At 40.0% G+C, this 21,708-nt stretch overlaps 1 protein-coding gene across 1 annotated transcript in view; it reads right to left on the bottom strand.

The window, feature by feature from the left end:
* Positions 1 to 21,708, bottom strand: part of LOC117815956 (VPS10 domain-containing receptor SorCS1) — a 148,348-nt gene that overhangs the window by 10,710 nt on the left and 115,930 nt on the right. The window contains 9 exon segments of the mRNA XM_034687979.1: positions 1,334 to 1,446; positions 4,597 to 4,677; positions 4,680 to 4,719; positions 5,874 to 5,963; positions 5,965 to 6,008; positions 6,665 to 6,710; positions 6,712 to 6,852; positions 8,415 to 8,586; positions 11,351 to 11,464. Coding sequence (XP_034543870.1) covers positions 1,334 to 1,446; positions 4,597 to 4,677; positions 4,680 to 4,719; positions 5,874 to 5,963; positions 5,965 to 6,008; positions 6,665 to 6,710; positions 6,712 to 6,852; positions 8,415 to 8,586; positions 11,351 to 11,464 — 841 coding nt within the window.

Raw genomic sequence — 21,708 nt, 5'->3', positions numbered from 1 at the left:
GAACTCAGCTTTTAGACTTTTACAGTACCAAATATTTCTTAAAACATTCTCTAAGATGGCATTCCAAATTAGAAAACAAATCCGGCTACTGTTATCATTTGCGTGTAGGGATCAATTTGACTCAGACTGGAAGGGGTTTCCCTGTTTTTAGGAAACACTGTCTGAAATGGGAACAGATTTAAGCACTACACCGAAGGGCTCAGCCTCAAATTACAAAGTTAATAACATGATGTAGCCTTTCAGTGTATACTTTAAAGTTTGTTACACCATGTTACTTCAGTCAAACTTCTCTGGTCTAGAATCAGTAATTACGGGGGCCAGGAATAAGGATTGATCATTTTTACTGCTACATACCAATCTGGGATAATTTCAAATAGGTTTTGTCTTTAATAATTTGTAATTTAACTCCAACCAAACCAGATCTCTTGTCATTTGTACTGAGTACACCCACACTGAGTACATTTCAAAATAAGCCATTCCAGCCAAAAGTGTCCTGCGACATATCCTGACACTTAATTGGCAGCACCAGGTAGCTGATTTAATGCACTGATGTTGTTGTTGTGCTTAGTGTGTGAGAGATAATGTTTTTTCATTGCATGTTGTCGCTGATTTCTGCCACATCTGCCTCTCGTTCCAGCTCTTCCAGCATGGATTTGCTGCAGTGAATCTAGTGAGTGTTTGAAGCGATCATGTCATATTTCCATTTGATTTTTTTTCCTCTTTTTTTTTATGTTCTGCCTTCCAGGCTGGGTTTGTCATGAGAAGATGATGTCAGTAACAAATAACAAAACAGACATGTTCACTGAAGACTGAAGAGCTGGGGTGTATTTCTGGCATCAATTCTGATTTTGCTGGATCAAAAAGTGTGAAAATATGATGCAAGGCTGGCAGATTGCTTCGTCCTTCTGAAAAGTATTGACGCTCCAAGATGTGAAAAAATGGAAAGCTAATGAGGTAAATCTGCACCTGACATGACATGTGTGGGCTGGAAGCATGTCTTAAACTTGACAGGACGCAAAGCAATCGACTCTGAGCGTCCCTTCAGGTCAGAGTAGATCTCACATACTGAGAATGTATTCCTCTGTACACTTCTGCATGGCCATGAACTCACAGAGCATGTGCAAGCCACTGCAATCAGCATGCTCTTGAACAGACTTTTCCTCCCTCTCTTCCCTCTTGCCTTGTCATTTGTCATCATAAAAGTCAGATTCATGTCTCTAAGCCTCAGGGAGGTCACACTGCACTCATAGTGCGTCAGAGGTCCAGCAGAGCACGGACAGTATTTACCAGAGTAAAAGAAATGGTTTCCATGAGAAGACCTGAGAGAGCTTACCTGGATCAAGGAGTTCTTGATGACTCGGCTCACATCCAGCCTCCATTCTGCAACATCAGGGTTGTGGTCGTCCAGGTTTGATGAAAAGGCGAGCAGATGGGATCGGAAATATTCTGCAGGGAGAAGAGTTAGTGCATGTGAGATGTGTTTACTTTCTGTCTGACATTAAATTCTGGCCTCAAATTCAGCTTGTGTGGATTTAAATCAACCTGATCATAAGGAGGATAATTTGATAACTTGATAATATGTTGTTGCCTGAAACCAATTTGAGATCATCAGAGAGGTTGTAAAGCAGTAAATTATTTAACAGAAAGAAAAATAAAATATAATCAAAGCTTGTCGGTATACACTCTATATCTCTAACAGTAAACAGGTGTAGATATATTAAAAAGTTGAAAGATAATTGTTTCAAAAAAATACTTTGAAACGATTAAGGCTAAAAAAAATAATTGTTGAGGTTGAAAACACATCAGCTTTTAAGTTTGTGAAGGGGAGGGCATGGATGAGCAAAAACACTAGATCACAAACAGAATGAGAGATCAACGGATAGATGGATTCAGTGTTTCTGACACAGATAATACTCAGACGTTCTGCCCTGCATCCCTCTTGTAAGTTCGCAAGTTGCGTCTGTATTCACCCGTTAAGTCTGGCTAACGCATTGTGTTGTTGTCACTTTATTTGAACACTTAAGGCTGATCGATACTTCTGCGTCAAATCAACAGCGTAGCTCCTGTACCTACACATGTAGCTGATGTGCACCTCCTCCAAAATGTAACTATCCGTAGAATCGAGGCGGACCGCAAGCCCCTGTGATTGGTCTGCTCGGTTGGCATTGTGTGTCCGCATTTACATCACTTCCGGGATCCAGGACATCAGCCGCACATTGGCCCTGTGTTTAATCTCCTCTTCTCTATTCTTCATGTTATCATGTCTTTATGATATACCTATGTCCCTCTCAATCTGTCGCCCTATTCATGTTCTTTCCATTAACCCTTACATAAACGTCCATACTGAGGCTGTGATCTTTGAACACTAACTAAAATGATTGTTGACTTCAGTTACAGTTTTTCTCTCTTTAATGTGCCGCCATGAAACAAGCACATCAAGAGTTACACAGAATACTCAAAGCTAAACACTCTCTGTAGATACATTTTTCCTCTGAAGAGGTCTTCATCTATCTCAACAGCAACATGTAACAGCTGTAGATTAACATAACACGCTCTGAATCTCAGTTGGAAAAGTAAACAGAGATTGTAGTGGGGCCAGAAGCAGGCGACCAGCTATCAGAGAGAGACCGCACTACGCGACATGGACACATCGACACACAAGTATGTGGTGCTCATGTCCTGCTGCGTAGAGGCGACACAGGAAGTATAAATCAGCCTTTAGTTTTGCTGCGTCATTAATAACTACCTTCCCAACAAGGACTCATCTGACACTGGAATTGCGAGTGAAACTTATTATTGATAATGTCAGCGATCATGTCATGTTGTGCCATTTAATGTATTCATGTATTTCTTCAATACCCCACACATCGGTATACTGTCATTCTGTGGGAAACACTGTGACCAATGGCTGTTACAGATAGGAGAAACCCTGCACTTTCTACAACCTTGTAAAGAAATTGCATTTATTGTGGATCAATCAAATTCGGTCAACTACCAATTTGCTCACAATTCTCAAAACTGGTACCGCTACCAAAGCAATTGATCACATCAGTGAATCTCAAAATAAGAGAAACACCAAATAAAGATAAGCCGAGCAGGTGGTTCTTCAGCTGCTCTTTAAAGTTGTCTACATAATCCACAGATCTAAAGCCCAAAGGGAGGGAGTTCCAAAGTTTAGGAGACGTAGTTTAGGCTGCAGATTCTCTTTTAGTTTGGAGCCCGGAGCAAGCAACAAGCAGCAAACTGTGATCAGAGGACCTCAGGGACCTGCTGGTAATAGGGGGCCGCTGTGGCTCTTGTGGTGACAATGTGTAGAGCTTATAAAGTTGTTTTTGAATAATGAGACATTTTTTGTATAAACTGTATTTGTGTAAGGATACAATAGTTCAAAACTGTACAAAAAAAAGTCTGATTTGTGATCTGTGTGTGATAGATAGATCCCTTTTCTTGTTAACCTTGTCATACTACATTTTAGGGGGGGCTTGTATTTTGGCGAGAGTTTTACCAGAGTCACCCAGTTGAGTAAAACTACTACAGTACAATATAGTACAATAGAATATGACACAATACGATATGATACAATACTATTCCATGCATTGAGATAGGAAACAAAATAATACGTTACGATGCAATATGGTGATGCAGTAGGTAGGATATGATGCGCTAAGATAAGATGTGCTACACTACACTAGAGTATGATAGATGCAACCAGCTACGCTACCCTAGAACACAATATGATACGATATGCTACGCTAGGGTATGACATGATACAATATGCTATATAGAGTAAGATATGATATATGATACTATACGATATGAATATGATACGACATGATACGATGCACTATACTAGAGTAGGATATGATGTGATATGCAATACGCTACACTAGAATACAGTAGGATACGAAATGCTACACTAGGGTACGATATTATACGATATGCTAATCTAGGGTAAGATATGATACGATAAGATATGATAAAATATATTCCATGCATTGAGATAGGAAACAAAATAAAACGTTACGATGCAATATGGGGTGATGCGATAGGTACGATATGATGTGCTAGGATAAGATGTGCTACACTACACAAGAGTTCAATATGATGCAACAGGCTACGCTACCCTAGAACACAATACGATATGATATGCTACGCTAGGGTACGATATGGTACAATATGCTATACTAGAGTAAGATAAGATATATGATACGATATGATACGACATGATACAGTATACTCGAGTATGAGGACGATGCAATGCGCTTCACTACCCTAGAACACTATGATACGATATGCTATACTAGAGTAAGATATAATACGTACAATATGATGTGTTATGATACAATACGGTACAATGTTATTGCCAATCACTAATCAGAACAACTCTTTTTTAAAGCTTACTTTTTAAGCAAGGGCACATTTTAGTAAGTACAAGATTGTTAGTATTGTAACGACTTAAGTTCCTGATCTTTTGATGCAGCCTTTAATATTTATTGGAATAACAGTATTGATGTTGTTTTGAACAATGCGGTACGACATCTTGTGGATGTGTTTACAGAGTTACAGGATCCCAATGGAGATGTTGAGCCGGCTTACCGTGGACAGCGATGTTTTTTCTGTCCTGCAGAATGGTATTCCCTGCAGACACCTGCACCGTGACAGTACTGATGCCTTCCGGGAGAACGTGCATGCCACACTTCCCTCTAAGGTGATTAGAGGCTGCTGGGGAAGAGAGAGAGAAGAGAGGGAGAGACAGGATGAGAGCATGTGGGAGAGAGCATGTGGGAGAGAGAAGTAGAGACAGAGAGCATGAGAGTCAGGGGGGGATCCAGTGAGAGACCCTTATCAACGGCTGGTCTCGCAACGCTGTTATTTACACTACAGAGGTGTCAGCCTGCTGGCATTCACACACACACACACACACAACACACACACACACACACACACACACACACACACACACACACACACACACACACACTCTCTCTAACACTCACACGTGCACACACCCTCACACGCACTTAGAGCTTTGCAACAATCTGTGTCGTGCTTCATACAGTGTGAGGGCCCACAGAGAGTTCCCTGTGTGACACCAGCAGCTCCTTGCTGTCATTACTCACGTCTCCATTTTGTTCTTCAAATAGCTATAAGATGCTAATGCTGCCGCACTTTATTACCACCTGACATAACACGCTGTCCTTGCGGAAGGCCTTTGATGGTGCTGAACAAACACATTTACACAATTATGAAGACAGATAGTGAGAGTGCAGCGTTGCTACATTCAGGGCTTGCAGGAGGTCTGTGCATCTAAATCTGTTGGTCCACAGAGATGGAGGTTGGTCTTTTAGTGTCTCAATATCATCTAACAGCCTCTGCAAGCTATAAACACTTTTCTTGAATTTAACAAATGCATCCTTTTTCTTCTTCCTCTTACAGATCCATTCCTTCTTTGGCACTTTCATGACTCCAAAGATAATAGATAATGTATCTCATCTTCTCTTAGGTCAAATCTGTGTGCTGAAATCTGCAAGGCTAGATACCAAATAGTATTTTTGAAACTTCGACTCTTTAGGACTGTTTAGCTCGGCCCTGGCAGCTTCAGATGTTGGCTATAGCAGTTTAAAGAGTGATAATAAATGATGATACACATCACTGGCTAACAGTAATTAACCTGCTTTGTGTTCTGATACATCAGCATGCTCTGCATTTTTATCAAAGCTGATTAACAAGGCTGCATCATCTGCACCCTGGATACACAGAAATAGCATAATGAAATAATGATGCTAACTTTTCAGAGCAGAAGAGTCAGCAACCTACTAATTGCAAGAAGTAAAAGCTCGGAGAGAAGTGGGAAAGTCTTGAGTGTACAGTACCTCGGTGTTATTTCCGATCCACCAGATGTAGGTGACCGTTCCCACTTGGCTGGGCCACAGAACTGCAGTCAGGTTCACTTCCTTATTCCTCCACGGCCACAAAGGGAGCTGAGAGATGGATATGCTCCAGCTGACCTACTCAGGCACACCATATACATCACAGAATGAACCCGATGCGCTGCACAGCATGGGCCAAAAAAAGGTAAAAACAACAATTTTATTTGAAACGAGAAAAAAAGAGATTGTAAGAGGGTAAACAGGCGGATAGGTGGGGTTAGGGGCTGGCTTGTTCAGGATTTTCTCCTGCACTGGGACCGTTAGCTGCCATATGTGTGTTATTTTTCATCCGTGGCACTCCCGAGCCTGCGGTGGCTCTATTTGTCAGGCTGGAACATAGGATTGACAGATTGGGTGGGGGCAACTGCTCCCTGATCAATACGTCAGTTCCAATACATCTGTCACCCCCTGAATACACTGGGGGTGGTCAGCCCTGTTACATATGAGGCTTCAGCAGGCCGAGCGTCTGTGAAGCATACGCTGACTTGAGTGGAAGTGTACTGGGATTTGTTCTATCCACTTGTTTGTTTGGTTATAGGAGGAGAGCATGTTCCTTACAGAGATAAAGCTCGAATGTGGTACATTGTGTACAGGCTGACAGCAGCAATTCCACTGAAAGTGATAAAAAAGTGGAAAGCAAAAAGCAGCGGTTGTATGAGGGGGAAAATCAGGAAAAATCCAATCTATAAAACACATTTGTAGATCCAAATTTAGAAAAATCCTCATCCTCTCACATGTCACATGCAGGTAAAGCATGGCGGTCTCTGAGCCGAGACTGTTCCTCTCCAGTTGCAGTCACCCGGTAGATTCCTACGACTTTATAGATGTGTTTGATCCCATCCTCAATAGAGCTGACATTGGAGTAGGTCAGAGCGTGGCCGTCTCCAAAGTCCAGAGTAATGCTTGTCCTCGCCCCATCGCCCTGCAGGGGGAACAGACTTTCAGGGAATCTGCAGGTTTGAGCTGTTATCAAAGATTAACTCAGGTTTCAAATAACTTGTGGTAGATTGTTTGTGAAGAGTGGATTCTGTCATCAAGTCTTTAACCACTCGATTGTGCAATGTAGCTTTAAAACCCAAAGTAAAACCCTAAATAATCATAATAACCAAGAGACTGTGACATTATTTAATGCAGTCTATGGTGGCTCTGACACTCTTGTAAATTAGCTTTTTAATTTCAATGAGGTTTTCCTGGTTAAATAACATTTACCTTTAAAAAAAAAAAGGTTATATTGCAGAATGCAATTTATGGCCCAGTGCAATATGGGCACTGGTCTCTTCTGAGCAACATATGTTCATAATGCATGATGCCCTGTGGCTTTAAACCGTTATGGCAGGGTTGTGAGTGTGGACAGTCATGCTGAAAATGTGCTCATCACGGTACATGGTTGTTTATAAAATGCATCTGAGAAGTAATGAGTTATTTTGTTCAAAAAGTAAAATACTGTTATAGTTTACTGTGTACTAATGACCATAGTTAGGAACTGAATTAGCTGCCTCATAAGAGAATGAGTGCTTTGTGATTAAAAATCCCACTGAATGCGGAGTTAATCACACAATGAGAGGTTAAGCTCAGTGGTTCCTTAAAAAAAGAACACTATTTTGAAACGGTGGGAGTAGAGGGAGGTAGAGCGTTCAGCTTGACCCAGCAGGGGTGAGTTCTAGCACACAACAGGCTCCTTATCCTGGCTGTGCCTTTCTTGTCTTCTGTCTAACATGTCTCAAAAGACTCTCTCTCTCTCTTTTCTCTCCCTTATTAAAATTAGATAGTAGAGAAAGGTAAAGCGTACAGCCCTAACCCAGTGCAGGTGAGCTGGTGCCCACATCAGGCCTCTTACCCTCTCTGCCTTTGCTGTCCACATCTTAACATCTCTCTTCTCTCTGTTTTTCTTTTTTCTTTTTCCTCTTTGCTAGCATGGAGGGTTCTGGGATGTTGGAGCTCACTGTTGAGCTTCCCTTAGGTGCTGTGGATCTAATTCGGCAAAACACCAGTGAAGAGAGGTTCCCACCTGATAACCCTGCTGATGTGTTGGATCTTGCTGAGCATCGTCTTCCATGGTAGTAATCTGTAGTTATTTATTATCTGTAAAGTTTCAATCCTATTCAGATTTTTTTTACTCAAAATATAAACCCATGTTCTAATTTGATTGTATTTTTTATATTATTTTTGCCTATACTGGTCCTCATATACTTCATAAAAGACTGAGAAATAATAACAACAAAAAGTGTCTTTAGTGAAACAGTCTTGTCATTGGAATCATTATCACCATGTTATAAAATACTATTTAGTATTGCCATCTTAGGATGACAGATAAACAGTTATAAAGTACTCACATTCCATAATTATGAACTTGAAATGTCAGAGTCAAAAATAAATGCGTAGGCCTACATAACACACACTATAACCCTTGTTTACATTCTGGGTATGAAGACATACGGTTGATGACAGTCTGGCTTTTTTTAGTAGTACAGAAAAACATCTTACCTCCTCCAGAAAAACAAGAAAGGTGACATTGGTGCCCAGAGTGGCTGACAGCGTGCCCTCACTGGTGACCAGGTGGAGACCTTTGGGCGCTTGGATCGGGCACTGCTGCCTCCTGGCTGTGTACTCCACACTGACTCCAGCTGTACAGTTATTAGAGACCACTTTCCTGTATCTGGGGATGGAGAAAAGCACACTTCTTACACTTAATGTTCCATTGCTTGTAGATGCAGTGAAGAAAAACTATGCCACACTGACATGAGCAGAGCATAGTGAGGGACAATAGAGTTAGAGTGCTGTGTAAGCATTCTGTTTGTCATCTAGAGCAGTAAGGACATTGCTTTTTAGAACAAGTACATGGTTGAAGGAATTTTTCAATGTGCTTCTTAAAAGCTGAAAGCACATTTTCAAGTGCACTTAGGTAGCACTGGGAAATTAATACAATTTTAGGAGGGCATCTAACATGTCAGATCAATAAAACCACTACAAACTCACACTTATCATCCATATAATGAGACACGTGTGTAGGAGAGGAGAGCGACCCCCGCACACTAACTCGCTTTTGTCTGATAAAGGTCTGAAACCTAAACGTCCCAAATGCAAGTCAGAAAGTGTAAAGGAGTAATTTTGGAACTTACCTTTCAAACTTTAACACTTCACTTTCATATTGTTATGAAAAACCCTCAAGTTACATGAAGTGATCGGCAGTTAACACTAAAGTGCTGTTCACTCTGTTCAGGTAGCCAACTAAAGCCCTATGTGTATGGCCATGACCACAAAAGATGTGCTTTGTACCTGCAGCCTGTGACACCAGCTCTATGTCAGTTCTAACTTATAGAACAGATACAGTATTATTAAAACTAAGTAATCCAGCATGTAGGAGATGAGCTACAACAGGACTGCAAGTAACGACCAAAAAGTCACACAATAGACTACGCTGTAGTGCCAACCATAACATGTTACAGGCTGATACCAGCTGTTTAGGAAGCAGTTCCTAATAGACTGACTACTCTCCTCACATTAGGATATTTTCAACACCATTTTTCCTTTGAAGACCTTATGTATTGCTCTGATATTTCAATGCCAAGCTAGCTCAGTACCATGTTCTTTGATTTCAACTCAACTAGGGCTGGGCCATAATACAATAACGATAATTATAGTGATATATTTTTTCTCAATATAAATATAACATGTTCAATAAAAAATCAATATATTTAAACCTGTAATTACACCCCCAAACTAAACCCCCCAATAAAATATTCTTTCAGGATGTGGGTAAAGGAAGAGCACGGAGATAACTACTGCTGGTCATTTTGAACATTCACTCCACCGTGGGAAACTATCACTCCGTCTGTAATCCTTAGTAATCTTAAAGGGGAGTGCACGACTCAAAACAAAAATAACTGATACACAGTATACAATTTGATATATATTCGTTGTAAATTTAAATCAAATTATTCAAATTATCTTAACCTGAAAAATATAAGAATCTACAAACTAAAACTTCACCAAAATCTCATCTTACACAAAAGACCTGCATCCTGTTAGTGCCATCAAAAATTATAGATTCAAGACGCTAATTAGAAAAATAATTCCAGATACAAACTGACAAACTGTCTGGTTTCTTCAACTTTCACTTGGGACCAAAAATCTGCCTTTAAATTTAAATGAAATAATGATTGATATGTATTGTGATAATTATTGATATTGACTGATATGAAATATATATTATGATATGATGATGATAACATCATTTTCAATATCGCCCAGCTCTAAACTGAACTGTACCAAACTCATGGAATGTGTAATTCTGTCATTTGTGCTTTTTTTGACTTTCAATGAAAATCATTTCAATCTCAGCACACAGTTAAGCATTTCAAAGCGGTTCTGCTTGGATCCTTTTTTCATTCCCCCCACATATTTTTTTTGTTTGTTTGTTTTCAGTGAAATCCCAACCTCAATCTTCAGACTGCACCTACGATTAAACAAGAAGATGAGAAGTATAACCCTTAACAAGCAACGTATGATGCTGAAACAAAAGTTGAATCACCTCCATGTGTAGAATAATAATTGCCAACAAAAGAAGTAAAAATATTAGTCCAACAGACAACTGGACAACAAGTGGAAAACAATAAGTGCCGGTACTCCTCACTTGTTGGCACGTACTGTTTATTGTGCCTCCAAAAAAATCAGTTGATCATTAGTATTAAGTTCTAAATTCCAACACCTAATAAAAGATACCAGAAGATAATGCTGATTTTAACTACAGTCATTCAGTGAAAAAAACTACTCCAGTGTGTCACACAAACAAATAACCTCTGCATATCTGCTTTACCACTCTCCTACACAATTTCCCATCAGGCTATAATAAACTACAAACAGTAGCTTTGCTTCCTTTTGATTACAGCAGATCACTCTCCCGCAAAAACAGACAACTGAGCATCATGTAACGCCCACAAAATGAGGCGAGCGTGACACATAATGCACATCCATCCATTATTTATACTACTTTTCCCATCCAAGATTGCACCTATCCCAGCTGTCATTGGGTGAGAGGCAGGGTACAACAACCAGAGATAAACAACTATTCACACACACCTGCGGGCAATTTAGAGTGACCAATTAACCTAACAAGGATGTTTTTGGGACTGTGGGAGGAAGCAGAGGACCCGAAGAGATCCCACGCATGCCTGGGAGTGCACCACCCATTTAAGTCACTACTTCACATCAGTGTCTCTGCTTATACTCGCTTGCTCATGGTTGTTTTTAAAAGTGCATGTTTGATGACTGAGCCCTCATGTTTGGTCTCTGCCTGTCCTTGTTGTCCCTGAGAAACTGTACAATGAGTTACTTCCACTCAAATACATGAATAATTTTACTCAAAACCTGCAACTTCCAATAGTTAGTGTATTCTAGTCTGGCTCTCATCCTGCTCTTACCCAGTGCTGTTGAGGAACGTCATCCCTTTGGTGCAACTCCTTGACATCGTTGATGGATGGAACCAAAAGGCAGGGGTGCACTTGCCGTTTGTCCGTCTCTCATAGCCATAATCACTGTAACAGATATGAGAAGAGAAACAAATAAACAATCAGGAGCCACAAAGAAACCACTAACAGATGGATGCATGTATTTCTTTCTTTTCAGTAGCTACTATAGTTGACATACAAGCCGTAGACTCACTGGGTATCAGAGTTTTGATAAAGAGTTGTGATTAACAGCCTTTAAACTTAATGCAGTTTTCACATCGACTTCACAGTAGTAACAGCAACGGTTCTGAGCCTCCATGGTGCATCTTAAACACAGCAGAAGTTGTTTGTCCTACAAATTAAAAGGCAGAGCGGCGCCGTGTCCCCAAAATGATGGGAACAAATTGCTCCAATTAGAGTTACATGCACACAAATGCAAAAAGTGTTGTGATTGTTAATGAAAGCTATTAGGCCTGGTGATTTATGGTTTGGATGGTGCTTATTCCAACAGCTGCCTCACTCAAGAGACCTGCAGAACGGGACCAAAGTAAGATGAAGAAGCAGCATTAATACTGCTGATAATTCAAAGAAAGCGGTCGTGGGATAGTGGGAAAGCATTCATTGTTATTGCAGCTGTTAAATGAAGAATCTGTACCTTGTCATCAAATACTCTGAATCACTAGAATATGTGTCATCTTTCACCACTGATAGGTCAAATACTTGAGCTCTTTTGCAGAACACACTCACTTAACACCTGCTGAAATACTTTGGGCTACAGTGAGACAAAGAAAGACTATAAAGGTTTAGAAATGATTGTAGAAGGATCTACAGAGGAGCTCCAAAAGTCAACTGTTTGCTTTTTGGTTTGGATGCTGCAACATCAAGGTCCACTGCATGTTGGGTGAACAAGTGCACACAAATACATGCAAATAAATACACACACTAACACATACACAGACACACTTCATGTTACAGCAGTTGACTGATTTTCATTTATCAGCACAGGCCTCCATGAGAATCCACCAGAGCTGCCTGGAAGAGGTTAACCATGACGGTGATCTGTTATCTTTTAATCCCTCACTACAACCCAGTGTCCTTAAACCCTGGGGCATATGGACATATATTTGTACGTATGTCTGAGGCTGAGTGCAGAATGCATAAAAATGTAACACTTCAGCTCTGCTGCTAGTTGTTCTTACTTCTGCAAACAAGGTCTAAGTCTGCTTAAATGACTCACTGTAGGAGCTGAATAGAGAAATAGGATAACTCAATCTGTGCATAGTATGTTAAAACATCTTCGCGCATTCCTACTTGCTGGCCTAGGAGTAATTAACACACATTAGTGCACACACAAAATGCAACCCACAAGATATTCTTAAATTTGAGACATATGGTTATTTATCCAGTCATAAAATAGATTCCTACAGGTTGAGTAGAATTTGTTGTGAAGTAACTGGGTCCAGCTGTTAAAGAATGTATGCTTTTCCTAAATTGTGTTATGCCTTAACTGTTTTCAATAGATATACAATGCATCCTCAGAAAGAACTACAGGAGCTTCTCACAGCAGCAGATAAAAAAAAAAATGACCTAAACTTTCAACGGTTTACACAAACATTTTTAATTTCCTGGCTGTTAAGTTCTAATGGCAGTGATTGTGTTGAAATGTATCCTGCATACTGTTTCATTTCAGTCAGACAGAAAGCTCATGTTGTATCGGCTTGAAGCTTTGTTGCAGAAGCACACACTCTTTGTATATGGCATCGGGGCTCCGACCTCATCCCTCCTCACAGATTTATTTTACACACAGGAATTATAGGAGTGATGAGATAATAACTTAACCGCCCCTGCAGTCGGAGCCTGCAGGTGGATACTGGAGAGTTGGTTGGGCTGAAAGTTTGAGGGCAGCGCTGCTACGGGGCAGCTCTGACAATGACAGAGCAGGAGGAGAGACTGGAGATCTTGCAGTTTAAATAGACAGACACATTTGTCATGATCATGAGAATGATGCATGTCAAATTGGGAAATCAGTGCAGCTCAAGTTGCCTCCTGGAGCTCATGGGTGTCACATCATATATTTTCATAGCATAAAAACAGTATGATGTGTGTATACTAATCACACTTTGAAATTGGTGCTGTCATTTTGTAGTACTTTAGATGCAGAGTTGGTTATAAAGTTAAATGACAACAGTTTCAATATATATATATATATATATATATATATACTTTATTTCTAAAGATTATTTTTCAGGGCTTCAGCCTTTAATGGATAGGACATCTTAAGAAACTGACTGGAAACATGGGAAGAGGGTTGGGATGACATGCACCAAATCATACCAGGACCAGGAATCAATCTTACGCCCAAAGCAGCAAGGACAATGGACTGTGTACATGGGGCACCCGCTCTACCAACTAAGCTAAACCAGTGCACCAATGTGAATACAATTTAAAGTGCATGCTGAAAGATTCAGATGTAGGGATTCTTTTACTCTCTCTTAAAATCCAGACTGGGGCTACTAACAATATACAGAACAGTTGTTCCATGTGGAGGGAGACACGCTGGCTCAGTCTTATAATGTAAAATTCATCACGGATTTAGACTGCAGTAGCTCATTTAAAACAGGAACTCTGGGGATTTAATATTGCATTCTTATGTTAAAGTTGAGGGAGCTTTCAAGTGACATATTAAAAAGAGAACAGGCAAAAAGAAAGAGAGATTGTGTCATCTGAACTTTTTGACTCACTTTGTCAAGATCAAAAAACCCTGGATCCTACATTTACCATGACTCATCAAGAGTTGTTTTCATGAGACCTTTCCTATAGTGTCAGCACCCACATATTTCAAACTTCATGTACCAGTTTGAAAGCTAGGTTTTATATCATGGCTTGAGCAGGCCTCATTCAACAACATTTTATTTTTTTTTAAAGTTAACCCGAAGTCTAAGTCAGAATTTTGGATTGTGATCCTCATAAGTTTCAGGCTTGTGTCAATTTTTTTCAAATTAAGCACAGAGGAACATCACTCCAGTGCCCATAAATCATGAAGAATTGCACACAGATACAGAAAGAAATCAGGAATTTGTAAATTAAAATCTATACTTATTGCGCACTGTTTTGGAACAGAGGTGGATCAGCTGGCAGAGGAAAATAAACAGGTTGATTCATTATATTCAGTAGAACCGTCAGTTGATATCAAGACAGATACATGTGATGATATCACTCGTGAGAAGATTGCAAACAATAAAATCAATAGCAGATGAAGTGGAATAATTAAGAAAAATATCTCAAATCTGCAGAAAGAAATAGACAGAAGACAGATCTAACTCAAAAATGTGTTTGATTAATACGATTTCACTGTACAAGTATTCTAAAAGCTGCTTCTAAAAAACTAGTGAACATTCATGCTTAAATTTTTACGTATATTATTGTCTAATACTAGAAAGGTTGCATTTCCTGAAAGCAAATGCGTTGAAATGCTGAAGCTGAAGGCTGAAAGCTGTGAAACACAGCTGAACATGTGGAAGAGTAGTAGAAGTAGTTGAATTAGTGGAAGTAGAAGAAGTGGAAGGATTGGAAAATGTAGAAGGAGAGGAAGTTGAAGAAGTGGAAGGATTGGAAAAAGGAGAAGAAGTCGAAGGAGTGGAAAATGTAGAAGTGGAAAAAGGTGAAGGAGTGGTAAAATCTAGAAAAAGGAGAAGAAGTGAAAAAGGAGAAGAAGTGAATAAAGAGGAAAAATTAAACAGAAGTTGAAGTGTTAGAAGTAGTAGCACCTATAAACTGCTTGACAAACTATGGAAATGTCTTACCTGTGTGTGTGTGTGTGTGTGTGTGTGTGTGTGTGTGTGTGTGTGTGTGTGTGTGTGTGTGTGTGTGTGTGTGTGTGTGTGTGCTTGTGTTTGTCACTCACTGATGAGGTCATCTGAATCACCTGTGTGTGTGTGTGTGTGTGAGAGAAAGAGAGAGAGTGTGTGTGTACATGTGTGTGTTTGTGTTCCTGTGTGTGTGTGTGTGTGTGTGTGTATGTATGTGTGTGTGTTTGTGTGTGCATGCGTGCTTGTGTTTGTCACTCACTGATGAGGTCATCTGAATCACCTGTGTGTGCTTGTGTGTGTGTGTGTGTGTGTGTGTGTTTGTGTGTTAGTGTTTGTGTTTGTCACTCACTGAGGAGGTCATCTGAATCACCTGTGTCTCCAACTGTCATCAACTGTTTCCATTGTGATGGGACCAGCTGTGTAACTGCTGTGGGACAGTTGATTTAGAATGGGATTCATGGAGTAAATTAGGGTCTACAAATGCCAACACTATGCGATAACCGTAATAGCTATCAGAAAAAGGATCAAACCGTGAGCATCAGAAGACTCTGATGAACACAGTGATATGTTTTTCATGTCTGTACAGTCAGAAATGTAGTCAGGGCAGCGAGTTAAGAAAAGTGAAACTTTTGCTGCCCTCCAGAAATATTTAACATTACGGCAGATGGCCGAGCAGAGAGACTTTCTCTGACAGTTGGTGACCTGGTGGCTCAACGGTACAATCTTTTGCTTTGGTTACCTATTTGACAGAAGCAGGAGAAGACAGGGAACGTTTTGATGTCTTATTTGTGTATGTGGAGTGAGATTTGTGGATTTTCTGGCAATTTTTCCAGAGGCCATGTCCCATTTTTTTCCCAGCCTGCCCACTCTAAGTTTTGAACCTCTCACTCTGCCCACCAGAGTTCCACCCCACACACACCAATGTTAAAGTGAGGGAAGAGCTGAAATTTGATGAATTTTTGAACAGTGAAATCTGTGAAACTGTGAAAGGTATCAAAAAAGTGAAACAAGTGTAGATAGCTGAAAGTATTGTGAACAGTTTAAAGTTTGAATGGAGTCTATAAGTGAAAGTATGCTGAAGCTATGAGCTGTAGTAGTTGAAGAAGTTGAAGTGGATTTGAAGATTCCGCCCCATCTGTTTCAATGTTAAAATAAAGGTTGAATAAAGTTGAATAATTCAAAAAGTATAAGGGTTGAATATGTGAAAAGATATAGCCTGCGAATGGTGAGGAAGCTGAATAGTTTAAAAGTTGAACGGTGAAAATCGGACAAAATTTGAAGGCTGTGAAAGCGGTCACGGAAGTGGAATAATAACTAGAAAGGTTGCATTTCCTGAAAGCAAATGCGTTGAAATGCTGAAGCTGAAGGCTGAAAGCTGTGAAACACAGCTGAACATGTGGAAGAGTAGTAGAAGTAGTTGAATTAGTGGAAGTAGAAGAAGTGGAAGGATTGGAAAATGTAGAAGGAGAGGAAGTTGAAGAAGTGGAAAAAGGAGAAGAAGTTGAAGGAGTGGAAAATGTAGAAGTGGAAAAAGGTGAAGGAGTGGAAAAATGTAGAAAAAGGAGAAAAAGTGAAAAAGGAGAAGAAGTGAATAAAGTGGAAAAATTAAAAAGAAGTTGAAGTGTTAGAAGTGGTAGCACCTATAAACTGCTTGACAAACTATGGAAATGTCTTACCTGTGTGTGTGTGTGTGTGTGTGTGTGTGTGTGTGTGTGTGTGTGTGTGTGTGTGTGTGTGTGTGTGTGTGTGTGTGTGTGTGTGTGTGCTTGTGTTTGTCACTCACTGATGAGGTCATCTGAATCACCTGTGTGTGTGTGTGTGTGTGTGTGTGTGTGTGTGTGTGTGTGTGTGTGTGTGTGTGTGTGTGTGTGTGTGTGTGTGAGTGAGAGAGAGAGAGAGTGTGTGTGTACATGTGTGTGTTTGTGTTCCTGTGTGTGTGTGTATGTATGTGTGTGTGGGTGTGTGTGTGCGTGCGTGTTTCTGTTTGTCACTCACTGATGAGGTCATCTGAATCACCTGTGTCTCTAACTGTCATTAACTGTTTCCATTGTGATGGGACCAGCTGTGTAACTGCTGTGTGACAGTTGATTAAGAATGGGATTCATGGACTAAATTAGGGTCTACAAATGCCAACACTATGCGATAACCGTAATAGCTATCAGAAAAAGGATCAAACCATGAGCATCCAAAGACCCTGATGAACACAGTGATATGTTTTTCATGTCTGTACATTCAGAAATGTAGTCAGGGCAGCGAGTTAAGAAAAGTGAAACTTTTGCTGCCCTCCAGAAATATTTAACATTACGGCAGATGGCCGAGCAGAGAGACTTTCTCTGACAGTTGGTGACCTGGTGGCTCAACGGTACAATCTTTTGCTTTGGTAACCTCTTTAACAGAAGCAGGAGAAGACAGGGAACGTTTTGATTTCTTATTTGTGTATGTGGAGTGAGATTTGTGGATTTTCTGGCAATTTTTCCAGAGGCCATGTCCCATTTTTTTCCCAGCCTGCCCACTCTAAGTTTTGAACCTCTCACTCTGCCCACCAGAGTTCCACCCCACACACACCAATGTTAAAGTGAGGAAAGAGCTGAAATTTGATGAATTTTTGAACAGTGAAATCTGTGAAACTGTGAAAGGTATCAAAAAAGTGAAACAAGTGTAGATAGCTGAAAGTCTTGTGAACAGTTTAAAGTTTGAATGGAGTCTATAAGTGAAAGTATGCTGAAGCTATGAGCTGTAGTAGTTGAAGAAGTTGAAGTGGATTTGAAGATTCCGCCCCATCTGTTTCAATGTTAAAATAAAGGTTGAATAAAGTTGAATAATTCAAAAAGTATAAGGGTTGAAGATGTGAAAAGATATAGCCTGCGAATGGTGAGGAAGCTGAATAGTTTAAAAGTTGAACGGTGAAAATCGGACAAAATTTGAAGGCTGTGAAAGCGGTCACGGAAGTGGAATAATAATAAGTTTAAAGTAGAAGAACAATATGTTGAAATGCTCAGCATTTCAACATAACTAGAAAGGTTGCATTTCCTGAAAGCAAATGCGTTGAAATGCTGAAGCTGAAGGCTGAAAGCTGTGAAACACAGCTGAACATGTGGAAGAGTAGTAGAAGTAGTTGAATTAGTGGAAGTAGAAGGATTAGAAAATGTAGAAGGAGAGGAAGTTGAAGAAGTTGAAGAATTGGAAAAAGGAGAAGAAGTTGAAGGAGTGGAAAATTTAGAAGTGGAAAAAGGTGAAGGAGTGGAAAAATGTAGAAAAAGGAGAAGAAGTGAAAAAGGAGAAGTGAATAAAGTGGAAAAATGTAGGAAAATGTAGAAAAAGGAGAAAAAGTGAAAAAAGAGAAGAAGTGAATAAAGTGGAAAAATTAAAAAAGAAGTTGAAGTGTTAGAAGTATTAGCACCTATAAACTGCTTGACAAACTATGGAAATGTCTTACCTGTGTGTGTGTGTTTGTGTGTGTGTGTGTGTGTGTGTGTGTGTGTGTGTGTGTGTGCTTGTGTGTTTGTGTGTGTGTGTGTGTGTGTGTGTGTCTGCGTGCTTGTGTTTGTCACTCACTGATGAGGTCATCTGAATCACCTGTGTGTGTGTGTGTGTGTGTGTGTGTGTGTGTGTGTGTATGTGTCTTTGTGTTTGTCACTCACTGATGAGGTCATTTGAATCACCTATGTGTATATGTGTGTCTGTGTATGTTTGTGTCTGTGTGTGTGTGTGTGTGTTTGTGTTTTATTACTCACTGATGAGGTCATCTGAATCACCTGTGTGTGAATGTGTGTCTGTGTGTGTGTCTGTGTGTGTGTGTTTGTGTGTGTGTGCATGCGTGCTTGTGTTTGTCAATCACTGATGAGGTCATCTGAATTACCTGTGTGTGTTTGAGTATGTGTGTGTGTACGTGTGTCTTTGTGTCAGTCAGAACTGACGAGGTCATCTGAATCACCTGTGTCTCCAACTGTCATTAACTGTTTCCATTGTGATGGGACCAGCTGTGTAACTGCTGTGGGACAGTTGATTAAGAATGGGATTCATGGAGTAAATTAGGCTCTACATATGCCAACACTGTGCGATAACCGTAATAGCTATCAGAAAAAGGATCAAACCGTGAGCATCAGAAGACTCTGATTAACACAGTGATGTGTTTTTCATGTCTGTACAGTCAGAAATGCAGTCAGGGCAGCGAGTTAAGAAAAGTGAAACGTGTGCTGCCCTCCAGAAATATTTAACATTACGGCAGATGGCCGAGCAGAGAGACTTTCTCTGACAGTTGGTGACCTGGTGGCTCAATGGTACAATCTTTGGCTTTGGTTACCTCTTTAACAGAAGCAGGAGAAGACAGGGAACGTTTTGATGTCTTATTTGTGTATGTGGAGTGAAATTTGTGGATTTTCTGGCAATTTTTCCAGAGGCCATGTCCCATTTTTTTTCCAGCCTGCCCACTCTAAGTTTTGAACCTCTCACTCTGCCCACCAGAGTTCCACCCCATACACACCAATGTTAAAGTGAGGAAAGAGCTGAAATTTGATGAATTTTTGAACGGTGAAATCTGTGAAACTGTGAAAGGTATCAAAAAAGTGAAATAAGTGTAGATAGCTGAAAGTCTTGTGAACAGTTTAAAGTTTGAATGGAGTCTATAAGTGAAAGTATGCTGAAGCTATGAGCTGTAGTAGTTGAAGAAGTTGAAGTGGATTTGAAGATTCCGCCCCATCTGTTTCAATGTTAAAATAAAGTTTGAATAAAGTTGAATAATTCAAAAAGTATAAGGGTTGAATATGTGAAAAGATATAGCCTGAAAGTGGAGAAGGAGCTGAAGAGTTGAAAAGTTGAACGGTTAAAATCGGTCAAAATTTGAAGGCTGTGAAAGGCGTAACGGAAAGTGGAATAATAATAATAATAATAAAGTTGAATAACAATATGTTGAAATGCTCAGCATTTCAACATAACTAGAAAGGTTGCATTTCCTGAAAGCAAATGCGTTGAAATGCTGAAGCTGAAGGCTGAAAGCTGTGAAACACAGCTGAACATGTGGAAGATTAGTAGAAGTAGTTGAATTAGTGGAAGTGGAAGGATTAGAAAATGTAGAAGGAGAGGAAGTTGAAGAAGTTGAAGAAGTGGAAAAAGGAGAAGAAGTTGAAGGAGTGGAAAATTTAGAAGTGGAAAAAGGTGAAGGAGTGGAAAAATGTAGAAAAAGGAGAAGAAGTGAAAAAGGAGAAGAAGTGAATAAAGTGGAAAAATGTAGGAAAATGTAGAAAAAGGAGAAAAAGTGAAAAAGGAGAAGAAGTGAATAAAGTGGAAAAATTAAAAAAGAAGTTGAAGTGTTAGAAGTATTAGCACCTATAAACTGCTTGACAAGCTATGGAAATGTATTACCTGTGTGTGTGTGTGTGTGTGTGTGCTTGTGTGTGTGTGTGTGTGTGTGTGTGTGTGTGTGTGTGTGTGTGTGTGTGTGTGTGTGTGTGTGTGTGTGTGTCTGCGTGCTTGTGTTTGTCACTCACTGATGAGGTCATCTGAATCACCTGTGTGTGTGTGTGTGTGTGTGTATGTGTCTTTGTGTTTGTCACTCACTGATGAGGTCATTTGAATCACCTATGTGTATATGTGTGTCTGTGTATGTTTTTGTGTGTTTGTGTGTGTGTGTGTTTTATTACTCACTGATGAGGTCTTCTGAATCACCTGTGTGTGAATGTGTGTCTGTGCGTGTGTGTCTGTGTGTGTGTGTTTGTGTGTGTGTGCATGCGTGCTTGTGTTTGTCAATCACTGATGAGGTCATCTGAATTACCTGTGTCTCTAACTGTCATTAACTGTTTCCATTGTGATGGGACCAGCTGTGTAACTGCTGTGGGACAGTTGATTTAGAATGGGATTCATGGAGTAAATTAGGGTCTACATATGTCCACACTGTGCAATAACCGTAATAGCTATCAGAAAAAGGATCAAACCGTGAGCATCAGAAGACTCTGATGAACACAGTGATGTGTTTTTCATGTCTGTACAGTCAGAAATGTAGTCAGGGCAGCGAGTTAAGAAAAGTGAAACTTTTGCTGCCCTCCAGAAATTTTTAACATTACGGCAGATGGCCGAGCAGAGAGACTTTCTCTGACAGTTGGTGACCTGCTGGCTCAACGGTACAATCTTTTGCTTTGGTTACCTCTTTGACAGAAGCAGGAGAAGACAGGGAACGTTTTGATGTCTTATTTGTGTATGTGGAGTGAAATTTGTGGATTTTATGGCAATTTTTCCAGAGGCCATGTCCCATTTTTTTTCCAGCCTGCTCACTCTAAGTTTTGAACCTCTCACTCTGCTCACCAGAGTTCCACCCCATACACACCAATGTTAAAGTGAGGAAAGAGCTGAAATTTGATGAATTTTTGAACAGTGAAATCTGTGAAACTGTGAAAGGTATCAAAAAAGTGAAACATGTGTAGATAGCTGAAAGTCTTGTGAACAGTTTAAAGTTTGAATGGAGTGTATTAGTGAAAGTATGCTGAAGCTATGAGCTGTAGTAGTTGAAGAAGTTGAAGTGGATTTGAA

This window comes from Notolabrus celidotus, chromosome 7, assembly GCF_009762535.1.
Source record: "Notolabrus celidotus isolate fNotCel1 chromosome 7, fNotCel1.pri, whole genome shotgun sequence".
NCBI classification, from domain to species: domain Eukaryota; kingdom Metazoa; phylum Chordata; class Actinopteri; order Labriformes; family Labridae; genus Notolabrus; species Notolabrus celidotus.
This window is presented reverse-complemented; position numbering and strand designations above follow the sequence as displayed.